The sequence below is a fragment of the Hylobates moloch genome, unplaced genomic scaffold (assembly GCF_009828535.3).
Source record: "Hylobates moloch isolate HMO894 unplaced genomic scaffold, HMol_V3 SCAFFOLD_12, whole genome shotgun sequence".
NCBI lineage: Eukaryota > Metazoa > Chordata > Mammalia > Primates > Hylobatidae > Hylobates > Hylobates moloch.
The window spans coordinates 35,172,558-35,187,310 of NW_026652287.1; the positions used below are offsets into that span (position 1 = coordinate 35,172,558).

Sequence of the window (14,753 nt, forward strand, 5' to 3'; positions counted from 1 at the left end):
AAAAAAAAAAAAAAAAAAAAAAAAGAAAGACAGTATTTGCAAGCCTCATGGTAACCTCAAATCAAAAAACACATAACAGATACAAAAAAAAAGCAAAAAATTAAATCATATGACCAAGGAAAATTATCTTCTCTAAAAGGAAAACAGAGGCCAGGTGTGGTGGCTCACGTGTGTAATCCCAGCACTCTGGGAGGCTGAGGCAGGTGGATCACCTGAAGTCAGGAGTTTGAGATCAGTATGGCCAACATGATTAAACCAAATCTCTATTAAAAATACATAAATTAGCCAGGTGTGGTGGCATGTGCCTGTAGTCCCAGCCACTCGGGAGGCTGAGGCACGAGAATCGCTTGAATCCAGGAGTCAGAGGTTGCAGTGAGCTGAGACTGCACCAGGGCACTCCAGCCTGGGCAACAGAATGAGATTCTGTCTCAAAAATAAATAAATAAATAAATAAATAAATAAATAAATAAATAAATAAAATGAAAGAAGGACAGAAAGAAGAGAATACCACAAAACAACCAGAAAACAAGTAACAAAATGGCAGGAGGACGTCCTTATCAAGAACAATATTGAATGTAAATGGACTAAATTCTCGAATAAAAAGATATAGAATGGATGAATGGATGCAAAAGAAGACCCAATGTTTTGTTGCTTACAAGAAACATACTTCACCTATAAATAATAAGAGTCTGGGTCCTGAGACACAGGCAGTCCCACTTCATATGGGAGGGCAGGCTTGGAATCAGTTCCTCTCTCCCTTCCCCAGACCCTTCACAGACACCTGCTGGTCCCTCCCACTTGGCCAAGGAAACACTTGTGGTTAATGAGTCTCAGAAAAGTGATGTGAAAGTGAGAAGTAAAAGTGACAGAGGCTAAAGGATGGGGGGTGGGAGGCAGTCTCAGCAGAGGAGACCCCACCACCACCACCCCCCAAGTGGGGAATGAGGAGCACCAAGGACACAGGATACAACTTTTGTTGACACTACACAAATACTCTGCACAAATCTTCAAAAACATCCTTGTCCCCCTGTGTCACCTGCTGAGAGACCTCGTGTTCTGGTCACCTCCTAAACCGGGAGGTGGGGCATAAACAGGGTGGAGTCACAGGGGAAAGAAAACTAGGAAGCCTGGGTTCACACCCTAGTCCCCAGCGATGTCTCCACCACCGCTGCTGCTACCCCTGCTGCTGCTGCTGCTGCCTCTGCTGAACGTGGAGCCTGCTGGGGCCACACTGATCCGGTATGGTGACTCCACTTGCCACCCCCATACCTGGGAGGATTCTCTGCTTTTTGCCCTTTAAGTCTGGGGCTCCTGGTTCAGTGATTCCCAAACATGGCACCCAGGATCCTTGACTCTTCTTTCTTGGCTTTCCAGATCTCTAAAGTAGGCTCTCACCCCAAGGGCTCTACTCTGACATCTCCTAAGATCAGAGCTCCCTTTTATTTATTTATTTATTTTGAGACAGAGTTTCACTCTTGTTGCCCAGGCTGGAGTGCAATGGCACGATCTTGGCTCACCACAACCTCCACCTCCTGGGTTCAAGCGATTCTCCTGCCTCAGCATCCCGAGTAGCTGGGATTACAGGCATGTGCCACCACCCTGGCTAATTTTGTATTTTTAGTAGAGATGGGGTTTCTCCATGTTGATCAGGCTAGTCTTGAACTCCCGACCTTAGGTGATCTGCCTGCCTTGGCCTCCCAAAGTGCTGGGATTACAGGCGTGAGCCACCACGCCTGGCTTAGAGTTCCCTTTTTAAAACACCATGCCCAGCTAATTTTGAAATTTTTTGTAAAGAAGAGGGTATCCCTATGTTTAAAATAATTTATGTTTCCCAGGCGTGATCCACCCGCCTCAGCCTCCCAAAGCAATCCTCTCACCTCAGCTTCCCAAAGTGCTGGAATTACAGACGTGAACTACCACGTCCAGCCCAGAGCCCTTTTAAGTCCCAGATCCAACACTGAGACTCTTTTTTTTTTTTTTTTTTTTTTTTGAGACTGAGTTTCACTCTGTTGCCAGGCTGGAGTGCAGTGGCATGGTCTTGGCTCACTGCAACCTCCGTCTCCTGGGTTCAAGTGATTCTCCTGCCTCAGCCTCCCAAGTAGCAGGGATTACAGGCACGTGCCACCATGCCCAGCTAATTTTTGTATTTTTAGCAGAGATGGGGTTTCACCATGTTGGCCAGGCTGGTCTTGAACTCCTGAAATCGTGATCTGCCCGCCTCGGCCTCCTAAAGTGCTGGGATTACAGGCGTGGGCCACCGCACCTGGCCTTCACTGAGACTCTTGAGTGAGGAACCCTCCACTTCTTCTCTGGATATGTTTTTTGGGAGGCCTCTCGCAGATCCCACTCTGAGCTCTAATGACCAGTTATGGGGGTCTCCAGACATGTGACACATTCCTGCCATCTTGGAGACCAAGGCATGTGACATTTAAACTAAGACTCCCCCACATTCACACCCTCTAAATTGTTTAGGCCTCAAGAAGTCTATTTTTTTGTCTGAGCACAATGGCTCACCACTGTCATCTCAGCACTTTGGGAGGCCAAGGTAGAATTGCTTGAGGCTAGGTGTTCAAGACCAGCCTGGGCAACATAGTGAGCTCCCAGTCCCTACAGGAAAAAAAAAAAAATCAGCCAGGCATGATGACAGGTGCCTGTAGTCTTAGCTACTTGGAGGCTGAGGAGGGAGGACCATCTGAACCCAGGGTTTTGAGGCTGCAGTGAGCTATGACTGAGCTACTGTACTCTAGCCTGGGCAACACAGGGAGGTCCTGTCTCAAAAAAAAAAAAAAGAAGTCCAGTTTTGGGGATCCCACCCAAGAAGTTCTTCCCCTACCTTACCTCTGATGCTTCCCCAATTTCTCCCTTCCCCTCTTCTCTTTTTTTTTTTTTTTTTTTTTTGAGACGGAGTCTCGCTCTGTCGCCCAGGCTGGAGTGCACTGGCGCAATCTCGGCTCACTGCAAGCTCCGCCTCCCGGGTTCACGCCATTCTCCTGCCTCAGCCTCTCCGAGTAGCTGGGACTACAGGCGCCTGCCGCCACGCCCGGCTAATTTTTTGTATTTTTAGTAGAGACGGGGTTTCACTGTGGTCTCGATCTCCTGACCTCGTGATCCGCCCGCCTCGGCCTCCCAAAGTGCTGGGATTACAAGCGTGAGCCACTGCGCCCGGCCTCCCCTCTTCTCTTCTCTTCTCCTTACCCCTTGGAGCTCTTGGTAGGGGGAGGGGCGCATTTTCTAGAAAGGGTTTTCCCCACTTCTCGTTCCTGTGCCTTTCAAAGACTGAGTCATGAGGGGTGAGGGCAAAGGTGTGAGTCAGGGTGTCATGCTCCAAGGAGTGACTAAAATTGGGTACAAAAATATTACTGCAGGCCAGGCGTGGTGGCTCACACCTGTAATCCCAGCACTTTGGGAGGCCGAGGTGGGTGGATCACGAGGTCAGGAGATCAAGACCATCCTGGCTAACATGGTGAAACCCTGACTCTACTAAAAATACAAAAAAATTAGCCTGGTGTGGTGGTGGGTGCCTGTAGTCCCAGGTACTCAGGAGGCTGAGGTGAGAGAATGGCGTGAACCTGGGAGGCGGAGCTTGCAGTGAGCCGAGATCGTGCCACTGCACTCCAGCCTGGGTGACAGCGCGAGACTCCATCTCAAAAAAAAAAAAAAATTACTGCATGAGGCCAGGCATGATGGCTCACACCTGTAATCCTAGCACTATGGAAGGCAGAGGGCTGGAGGATGGCTTGAGGCCAAGAGTTCAAGACCAACCTGGCCAACATAGTGAGACCCCATCTTTCTACAAAAAAATCATTAAATAAGCCGGGCGCGGTGGCTCAAGCCTGTAATCCCAGCACTTTGGGAGGCTGAGGCGGGCGGATCACGAGGTCAGGAGATCGAGACCATCCTGGCTAACACGGTGAAACCCCATCTCTACTAAAAACACAAAAAATTAGCCGGGCGTGTTGGCGGGCGCCTGTATTCCCAGTTACTCGGGAGGCTGAGGCAGGAGAATGGCGTGAACCCAGGAGGTGGAGGTTGCGGTGAGCCGAGATCACGCCACTGCACTCCAGCCTGGGGGACAGAGAAAGACTCCGTCTCAAAAAAAAAAAAAAAATCATTAAATATAAAATTTATTTTAAAAATTACTGTACATTATGTTTGTTAACCAGCTATTTTTTAAGTTTTTTTTTTTTTTGTAGAGATGGGGGGGTCTCACTATGTTTCCTAGACTGGTCATGAACTCCTGGCCTCAAGTAATCCTCCCACCTCAGTAAGATCTTTGAATAAGTAAGGATTTACAATCTGAAATTCTCCCAGGACTCTGAGAGTATAGATGTTGCTGGTGCAAGGTTCAATGAATTCGTCATTCCCTGTTAATCTGCTTTGCAAACCTAATATATCACGGACATTTTCCAAGTCAATGCAAAGAACAGTGAGTCTCAGAATGTTGTCTCAAGACCCACAGCATTAGCATGGCCCAGGACCTTGTTAGAAATGCAAATTCTCAAGCCCCATCCCAGATCTACTTAAAAATTAAGAGATCTGAATTTCAACTAGCCCTCTGAGTCTGGGCTTGGCAAACACTGAGCCTGAGGGTCAAATCCTGCCTGCTATTTCCCTTTTACAAATAAGCTAAAGGGAATCTAGGCCAGATGTAGTGGCGCATGCCTGTAACCCCAACACTTTGGGGGGGGCTGAGGCGGAATTGCTTGGGGCCAAGAATTTGAGACCAGCCTGGGCAACTTAGCAAGAAGTTCTCTCTATAAAAAAATGAAAAAAAATTAGCTGGGATGTGGTGGCATATGCCTGTGATCCCAGCTACTTGGCAGGCTGAGGCAAGATGACCTTTGAGCCTAGGAGTTTGAGACTGCAGTGAGCCACAGTCATGTCACTGCTCTCCAGCCAGGGCAACAGAGTGAGTCCCTGTCTCTAACAAAACTGGAGTCAGCATGCGCATTCATTTCCGTAGCATCTGTTGTCTGCAGTTGCTTTCATGCTATCGTGACAGATTTGAATAGTTACCACAGAGACTGTCTGCCCTGCAAAGCCTCTACACAAAGATTTGCCCAACACCACTGCTGTAGGTGATTTTGGGTCATGCTAAAGTTTAAGAATGACTGGTATAGACAGCCACTTCCTCCTTCTTAGAGGTCGAATGGGGTTCCATTCTATGTATGTTCCAAAGCAGAACTAAGCTGTACGCATTGTTGGCCACTGTAACCGCCCAGCTGGTTCTTTTTGCCTGCTGCCCAGATACAGCCAATTTATCAAGATAAGAAAGTGGCAATAGAGAAAGAGTTTAATTTATGCCGAGCCATTGGCTGAGCAGGAGACCACAGTTTTATTATTACTCAAATCAGAGGTGGGCATGGCAGCTCACGCCTGTAATCTCAGCACTTTGGGAGGCCAAGGTGGGTGGATCACCTGAGGTTAGGAGTTCAAGACCAGCCTGGCCAACATGATGAAACCCCGTCTCTACTACAAATACAAAAACTAGCCGGGTATGGTGGTGGGTGCCTATAATCCCAGTTACTTAGGAGGCTGAGGGAGGAGAATCACTTGAACCTAGGGGGTGGAGGTTGCAGTGAGCTGAGATCACGCCAATGTACTCCAGCCTGGGTGACAGAGTGAGACTCCATCTCATAAAAAACAAAACAAAAACAACAAATTAGCCTCCCCTAACATTTGGAAGCCAGGGTTTTTCAAGGATAGTTTGCCAGGCCTGGGAATGGGTGCTGCTGATTGGTCAGGGATGTAATCATTCATAGGGGCCAGTCTGCTTCTGGGTGGAGTCACAGGACTGGTTGGCAGGTCTGGGTGGCATCACCAGAAATGCAAAAACCCTTAGTCTCAAAAGGCCAATCTTAGGTTCTACAATAGTGATGTAATCTGCAGGAGTAATTGGGGAAGTTGCAAATATTTTGACCTCTGGAATAATGACTGGTAATCATTTATGTCTGCACCTTAGCAGAATTCATGCTCCTCTCATCCTCCTATCCTGGTGGTACTTCATTAGCTTTACCAAGGTGGTTTAGTTTTGGGGATGGACTATTACCATTTAAACTATAAACTGTCTCCCAAAGTTAGCTTGGCCCAAGCCCAGCAATGACCAAGGGCAGTTTGGAAGTTAAAGGCAAGATGGCGGTTGTTTAGATCAGATCTCTTTCACTGTCCTAATTTTCTCACTTATAGTTTTTGCAAAGGCAGATCATCATTGGACTGTCTCCAGTTTCCAAAATTAGGCACAGCTTCATAAACACACCTCTGTGCACTCATCTGGTGATCTCCTATAGATTAAATTCTGGGTTGGGTTAAATGGTGGGTACAATTTTCGAGCATTTGATACACATTTGCCAAACCTAATCAACAGTAAGTATTCTCAGTTCTTTGCCAATCTGTATGGTGAAACAAGGTTTCTCACTGTTGTCATTTTTATTTTTTTGATGACTGTTGATGACATCTTTCCATGTATTTAGAATTTATTTGTACTTCTTTTGCAAATTATGTCCTTTGTCCATTTTCCTAATGAGTGTCAAGAACTATGAGGTTAGTTTGCCATAGTTTCATGGCTGCTCATAGAAGACCCAAGACTCCCAAGTCAGAGACAAAGGGCAGTTTATTACTCCCAGCAGTAGTAGTAGCAAGAGTATTAGTATGTGTGCCAGTTTTTTCTTTCTTTTTTTTTTTTTTTTTGAGACAGGGTCTTGTTCTGTTGCTCAGGCTGGAGTGCAGTGGCATGATTATAGCTCACTGTAACCTTGAATTCCTGGGCCTCCCAAGTAGCTACGACTACAGGCATGTGCCACCAGACCTGGCTTTCTTATTTTTTGTAGAGACAGGGTCTCACTATGTTGTCCAGGCTGCTCTCAAACTCCTGGCCTCAAGCAATCCTCCCACCTCGGCCTCTCATGGTGCTGGGATTACAGGCATGAGCCACCACAGCTGGCCTATTTTTCTGAGCCCGTTTCCACAGGATGAAATGAAGAAGGCCAGATGATACCAGCACATGCACTGTGGTGCATGATATTAATAGAAACTTGAGCATAGGGAGCTTACATCTTTTATAAGGCATTATAAGCCTGCCTTCCCTTTGCTCCAGAAGGAGATGCCATCTCTTCCAAGGCTGTTCACTAAACAAAATCCTTCAAAAGACAAGTCTGGACAAAGGCAGTCAGTGCTCTGCAGACATATGAGAGACTCAAGAAAAACTGTCTCCCAAGACTGGGTTATCTTGTTATTTATCTGTAGAAGCTCTTTGCATATTAGGAATATTAACTCTTAATATACAACTTATAATTATTTCCCCCAGATTTTTTGTCCTCGCCTTTATTTACAGCTTTGTGTGTGTATGTAGAGGGGAAGTACAAGGGTTTAAAATTTATTTATTTTATTTATTTATTTATTTTAGATATAGGGTCTTGCTTTCTTGCCCAGGCTGGAGAGTGCAGTTGCAAGATCATAGCTCACTGTAGCTGTAGCCTTGAAATCCTGGACTCAACCAATCCTCCCGCTTCAGCCTCCTAAGAAGCTGGGATTATAGGTGTGTGCCACCACACCTGGCTAATTTTTGTATTTTTAGTAGAGACAGGGTTTCACCATGTTGCCCAGGCTGGTCTTAAACTCCTGAGCTCAAGTAATCTGCCTGCTTTTGCCTCCCACAGTGCTGGGATTATAGGTGTGAGCCATGGTGCCTGGCTAACAGGTGTCAATTTTGAGTCACACTTATTAATATTTTCCCCCATGATTTTTGATCCTGCCTTCATGCTTAGAAAAGCTGTCCTCAGGCCATGCGCAGTGGCTCATGCTGTTGTGGCTCAGGCCGAGGCAGGCAGATCACAAGGTAAAGAGATCGAGACCATCCTGGCCAACATGGTGAAACTCTGTCTACAAAAATTAGATGGTGGTGCGTGCCTGTAATCTCAGCTACTCGGGAGGCTGAGGCAGGAGAATCACTTGAACCTGGGGGGCAAAAGTGGCAGTGAGCCGAGATCACGCCACTGCGCTCCATCCTGGCGACAGAGCAAGACTCTGTCTCAGCCGGGCACGGTGGCTCACACCTGTAATCCCAGCACTTTGGGAGACCGAGGTGGGTGGATCACCTGAGGTCAGGAGTTCAAGACCAGCCTGGCCAACATGGTGAAACACCGTCTCTACTAAAAATACAAAAATTAGCTGGGCAGGATGGCGATGCCTGTAAACCCAGCTACTCGGGAGGCTGAGGCAGGAGAATCACTTGAACCCGGGAGGCGGAGGTTGCAGTGAGCTGAGATTGAGCCACTGAACTCCAGCCTGGGTGACAGAGTGAGACTCCATCTCAAAAAAAAAAGAAAAGAAAAGAAAAGAAAAACTGTCCTCTTTCCAGAATCAAACATTTTACTTATTTTACTTGATTCTATGTTTTTTGTTTTTTCGTCTTTTAGACAGAGTTTTGCTCAGGCTGGAGTGCAGTGGCATGATCTCAGCTCACTGCAACCTCCACCTTCCAGGCTCAAATGATCCTCCCACCTCAGCCTCCCAAGTATCTGTGACTAAAGGCTCATGCCACTGCACCCACCTAACTTTTGTATTTTTTGTAGAGATGGGGTTTTACCATGTTGTCCAGGCTGCTCTCAAACTCCTGGGCTCAAGCAATCTGCTCGCCTCAGTCTCCCAAAGTGCTCTTATAATTTTACTTTTCCCATTAAGTGTTTGATATCTCAGATGTATTTTAGTGTAAAGAGTGAAATCAAGGCCAGGCGCGGTGACTCACACCTGTAATCCCGGCACTTTGGGAGGCCGAGGCGGGTGGATCACCTGAGGTCAGGAGTTCGAGAGCAACCTGGCCAACATGGTGAAACCCTGTCTCAACTAAAAATACAAAAATTAGCTGGGCGTGGTGGTGCATGCCTGTAGTCCCAGCTACTCGGGAGGCTGAGGCAGGAGAATCACTGGAACCCAGGAGGCAGAGGTTGCAGGAATAAAAAAAGAGTGAAATTAAGATTTGATGTTTACATTTTTCCGCAAGGGTGGGGAAATAGTCTCCAACATCATGAACTGAAGCATGCAGGGACCACCATCCGAGGGCTTCTGCAAAGGTTAGATTTCATGTTAGGGTCTTGGGAAACCTTTGAGAATGTCAATTCCCTGGGAATGGCTTATTTTAAGGACTTGGATACCATGGGGAAGGTCTGTTTGGGATGGTTTGTTCCTGTGAAGTCTTTGGGGATATTTGTCATCATGGTTTCTGTGCTAGGGTTTCCCGGAGGTTGTTATTGTAGGGTTTCTGGTAATGACTCCTATTGTAGCGCCTTGGAAATGTTGAATTTGTCATCATATTCCATTTGAGTAAGTCTATTTTAGAGGGTCTCCAGGAAGGGCGGCCTCCTAATTCTTATCATCTTCTTACCCTCCAGGATCCCTCTTCGTCGAGTCCACCCTGGACGCAGGGCCTTGAACCTACTGAGGGGATGGGGAAAACCAGCAGAGCTCCCCAAGTTGGGGGCCCCATCCCCTGGGGACAAGCCTGCCTCGGTGCCTCTCTCCAAATTCCTGGATGTGAGTCACAGCCCTACACAGCCCCCACTCCTGTGCCCTCGAGCCAAACTCTTCATTGACTGTCTCCTCTTTTGCCTCCTCAGGCCCAGTATTTTGGGGAAATTGGACTGGGAACGCCACCACAAAACTTCACTGTTGCCTTTGACACTGGCTCCTCCAATCTCTGGGTCCCGTCCAGGAGATGCCACTTCTTCAGTGTGCCCTGCTGTGAGCTTCTATGCGGGAGAATAAGGCTGAATGGGGGGTGAAGGGAGAAGGCGGGGCTGAGCCTCAGCTTCCCAAAGGTTTTTGAGGAACTGTTCTTTTCTGATACCCTCAAAGGTCAGAAGGTTAAAGGGGCAGAAGGCATTTGGAAAGCTCCCCTCCCACAGTGACACCTCTCTGACTTCTGACCTAGGGTTCCACCACCGCTTCAATCTCAATGCCTCCAGCTCCTTCAAGCCCAATGGGACCAAGTTTGCTATTCAATATGGAACTGGGCGGGTAGATGGAATCCTGAGTGAGGACAAGCTGACTGTGAGTGGCCTTTGACTCCAGGAAGCCTGGAGCCTGGGAGAACCCCATTGTCTAAGATCATCTGGCTTAGGGAGGGGTTTGAGGTGCAGGGGCTTCCCGAGCCCATGGATGGGGCTTCTCAAGGAGGGGGAGGGGTTCCTGGGTGAAGGGATAGGAATTCTCTCAAGTCCAGAGGCAAAGTTTGCTAAGCAGTTGGGGGCTTGGGTCCACATGTCCCCAGACCTGGGATTCATACTTTGGTTTGGGAGACCTCAGGACATGTGGTTATTGTCCTCCCAAAAGTAACTGGTCACATCTCAATCTACCCCTAGATTGGTGGAATCAAGGGTGCATCAGTGATTTTCGGGGAAGCTCTGTGGGAATCCAGCCTGGTCTTCACTGTTTCCCGCCCCGATGGGATACTGGGCCTCGGTTTTCCCATTCTGGCTGTGGAAGGAGTTCGGCCCCCGCTGGATGTACTGGTGGAGCAGGGGCTACTGGATAAGCCTATCTTCTCCTTTTACCTCAACAGGTAATGGGAAGGGTGCACCTATCTATGAGTCCTATTCCCAAGAAGGAAGTGAGGCCCTCCTTCAGGAAGTCTCTTACTCCATAAAGAAAGGCCCAGTTCAGGCACGGTGGCTCATGCCCATAATCCCAGCAATTTGGGAGGCTGAGGCAGATTGATCGATCACCTGAAGTCAAGAGTTCCAGACCAGCCTGGCTAACATGGTGAAACTCCGTCTCTACTAAAACTATAAAAATTAGCTGGGTGTAGTGGCACATGCCTGTAATCCCAGCTACTTGAGAGGCTGAGGCAGGAGAATTGCTTGAATCCGGGAGGTGGAGGTTGCAGTGAGCCGAGATCGCACTGCTGCTCTCCAGTCCGGGTGACAGAGAAAGACTGTCTCAAAAAAAAAAAAATTCAATCCCACCCTTCATTCAGGAAGTAGCCACCTACCTAACAGAAGAAACACCTCAACCCTATTCATAAGCCCCAGAGCTTAAGTGACAACTTAAGATATACTAAAGAAACTCACCATCCGTTCAATATGCTCAGTTTCAAAATCGAACTAGGAAATTCTATGCCCCACCCAACCAAATACTCAGGAACCTTCTCTTCACCATAAAGCTCAAATCCCATTTGAGAACACTGACCGGAAGTCAGGAAATGCCTGATTGAATTCACGAAGCCCCACCCACCTAGTAGGAAGGTCAATCTTATGCTCAGAAGTCCCACCCACCACTCGAGAAGTCTTCGCTTTCCCTCCCAGGGCCCACCACACACAGTCCAATGCCCACTCAGTTACCCTGACATCTAACCCACTCAAGAAGTTCCACCTAGCTCTCGGTAGATCCCACTCATTTACATCTTCCAGGAAGTTTCCATCCCTGTTCCCATCACTCTCAGCCAGCTCAGGAAGTCTAACACCTTTCTAGATATCACAACAGGCAATTCAGAAAGTCTCTGCACCTTCCCAGGAAGCCACCCCACTCCTGTACACCTTCGAGCCAATTCTGAGACTCCACTGGTCTGCTTGGTTACTCTGATATTCAGCTCAGGAATTTCCCCCAAAAGCTCTACCTTCCACAGCCAAATGAAGTCTCCTCTCCACTTCAGGAAGTATCCATCATCCTAAAGTCCTAACTTCCATCAAGAAAAGCACCATTTCCTTTCATTTCTTGTTTCCAGTCCCAACATCTAGGCCCTGCCTGCATTCCACTGCCCCAGCTAGAACCCCAAAAATGACCCAGTTGGCAGGAAGTCCCATCCCTGGCCATTCCTAGGGCTGGCGGGGGAGGGCTGGTGACACTGACCTTAACACTCTGCCCCTGCAGGGACCCTGAAGTGGCTGATGGAGGAGAGCTGGTCCTGGGGGGCTCAGACCCGGCACACTACATCCCACCCCTCACCTTTGTGCCAGTCACAGTCCCTGCCTACTGGCAGATCCACATGGAGCGGTGAGGGACTTGGTCTCCTGGGTCTGGAGCTGGAGGCTGGGGGCCTGGACTCCTAAGACCCTGCCTCTAATGACTGCCTCCTTCCCCCTCAGTGTGAAGGTGGGCTCAGGGCTGACTCTCTGTGCCCGAGGCTGTGCTGCCATCCTGGATACAGGCACACCTGTCATCATAGGACCTACTGAGGAGATCCGGGCCCTGCATGCAGCCATTGGGGGAATCCCCTTGCTGGCTGGGGAGGTGAGGTCCCAGTCTCTGGTGGGTGTGTCCTGGGGAAGATGATGGCAATTCGATGGTGAACACTGGGGCCTGAGGATGGGAGGCAGGTAGCTAGAGCGTATCCAGGACAGAGGGGACTGGGCTTCTTAAGTGACATGCTGGAGAGTGGTGGGAGGAAGCAAAGATACTTCCCAAGTTTCTATGCTAAGTGGCTCAGTGGATGGTGAAGTAGGGGTGTGGTGGGGGGTTGGGGGAGATGATAATGCAGTTTTGCTTGGGACTAGGTGACAGGAGCCTAGGCAACAGGGCTGTCCACACACGGTGCTGAAGTATGAACATTACTCCATGGCACTGGGGAGCCACGGACGGGATTTGAGCAGAGCAGGAATCTCCCATCTTCACTTGTTCCTCTCCTCCCCCAGTACCTCATCCGGTGCTCAGAAATCCCAAAGCTCCCCGCAGTCTCACTCCTCATTAGGGGGGTCTGGTTTAATCTCACGGCCCAGGATTACGTCATCCAGGTAGGTGTCCGTCATAATGACGCCACAGTGACGTAATACGACTGGAGTTGAGAGGGTGGAGCTGGGAGTTAGACATCACTAGGGCTGGAAGGGGCCATAGAAACATTTCTTGTCCCCGGAGTTGGGGGTGGAGAGAGCACGGACTCCCAGGGAAATGGTGGTTCCTGCGGCCTGGACACCCAGTTGCTGCCTTGTCGCCTTGCAGTTTGCTCAGGGTGACTTCCGCCTCTGCTTGTCCGGCTTCCGGGCCTTGGACATCGCTTCGCCTCCAGTACCTGTGTGGATCCTCGGCGACGTTTTTTTGGGGGCGTATGTGGCTGTCTTCGACCGCGGTGACATGAAGAGCGGCGCACGAGTGGGCCTGGCGCGCGCTCGCCCTCGCGGAGCGGACCTGGGAAGGCGCGAGACGGCGCAGGCGCAGTACCGCGGGTGACGCCCAGGTGATGCGCATGAGCAACGGATAGCAGAGCTACCGCTACTCAGTAAAAATCCAGTGTTTTCATTGAACGAACAGAGCGTACTTTTTGAAGAGAAAACTTTGTGCATGGACCCACGGAGTTGAGGAAGAGAGGGAGGCGAAGGGTATCACCCCTCTTCTCCAGGGAGTACCCTTGTGAGGGGTCTTGTACTACGAGTCCCATGAAGCCCCTCGCCTACGCTGCCTTTCGTCAAAGGCTCCCGGCTCCGTGGAGCATCACGGTCGTTGTAGTCCACGCCGTGGTCACGCCCTGACGGGGGCGGGCGCAGCCACAACATGCGTGGGAGGCGACAGGTCGCGACGGCAGCGACAGGTGGCAGTTGGGGGGGTCGCTGTAATTGGTAAGGGTTTACCAGTTCCTGTTCTAAGGGGCGGGAATACCCTTCCCTCGGACCTCATCTCCTGTTTTTCCTCCCTCCCTTGGGATTCCAGGACCCCGGGGTCCGCCATAAAGGCGGAGCTTGAAGCCCCTGAGTTGGGGGAGCGGTGCTGCCCCTCCTCCGGCGGTGATGTCACTCCCCCCTCCGCAGCCTCTTGCTGCCCAGAGCTGCCGGGGCTGGGTCACCCCTCCCCCCATCTCGAGCCCTGGATTCCCCCATCCCCGCCTCGCCTCGACTTGGGGTGAGTACGGGGGAGGGGGCGAAGGCTCAGGGTCCGGGGGCGGTAAGACAGCCCGAATCCTAGTTTTGGAGACGGGGGACTTGGGATCCAGGGACCCAAAGATTATAGCGGAGAGATTCCCTCGACTCTGAGCTTTTGGGGGCCAAGGTACTTGGAGCGTTTTAGGGGACGAAGGATCGTAGGCAGAGTCCTCACATTTTCAGCTTTGGTGTCCAGAGACCAAGGCTCCGAATGGAACCGGGTGGGAATGGGGACAGAGGAACAAGGAAGGGGTCCTAGAAGTCAGGGAGGGGAAGACCCTTCCCCAATTCCAGGGCCTGGGGTAATGGGGGAGGGAGGGTTGTCAGGGGACGCCGAGGATGACGTAGATGGGAGTTGGAGCTTTCAGGAATTTTGTGCCTTGAGGGCCTGGGAACGGATGGATTGGGAGGAGCAGGGGTGGGGAAAGGAACTGAAAACGTAGATAGACGTTGGCCTCTCCCCTCCTGGTGTCCCTAGTCAAGAGTCGAGTCTACTTCCTCCTGGTCTGTGAACATAGCTGAGTGTCCAGTATTTGGAGCCCTCATGAGGCTTCCAGAAGCCCCCACCTCTCTAATGGGTGGGTGGAGACTCCAGGCTCACAGATCCTCCCATAGACCCTGGTGGGGTCTGTGGAGGGCCATGAGGGAGTGCTGGCATTCAAGTTTCCCAGGGCCTGATGGAGTGTGGACCAGCTTGCTACTCCCGGCCCGCTGCCTCTTCTCCTCCCATGGCCTCTAATCCTGAGTCGAATCCTGAGTCGCATCGCACATTCCTCCTTATTCCAGCCCCTTTTCCCCACAGCCCCCACCTCCTCCCACACTTCTGACCTCTGCAAAAAAACGCTGATTTAGCCACTTGATACCGTGCCTGGCTGCTGTCAAAAGCAGAAGGGAAAAGCAGGGTTGAGGGGG

General features: G+C 50.1%; 1 protein-coding gene across 1 annotated transcript; it reads left to right on the forward strand.

Moving 5' to 3' along the window:
- The first annotated feature begins 1,144 nt into the window (after positions 1-1,144).
- LOC116478121 (napsin-A-like) lies at positions 1,145-13,246 on the forward strand. Its single transcript, XM_032169039.2, has 9 exons — positions 1,145-1,239; positions 9,387-9,528; positions 9,612-9,735; positions 9,926-10,044; positions 10,356-10,555; positions 11,863-11,985; positions 12,078-12,222; positions 12,624-12,722; positions 12,928-13,246. The coding sequence occupies exons 1-9, from the start codon at positions 1,154-1,156 to the stop codon at positions 13,153-13,155; spliced, it is 1,266 nt and encodes a 421-aa protein (XP_032024930.1). The 5' UTR covers positions 1,145-1,153; the 3' UTR covers positions 13,156-13,246.
- The last annotated feature ends 1,507 nt before the right edge of the window (positions 13,247-14,753 follow it).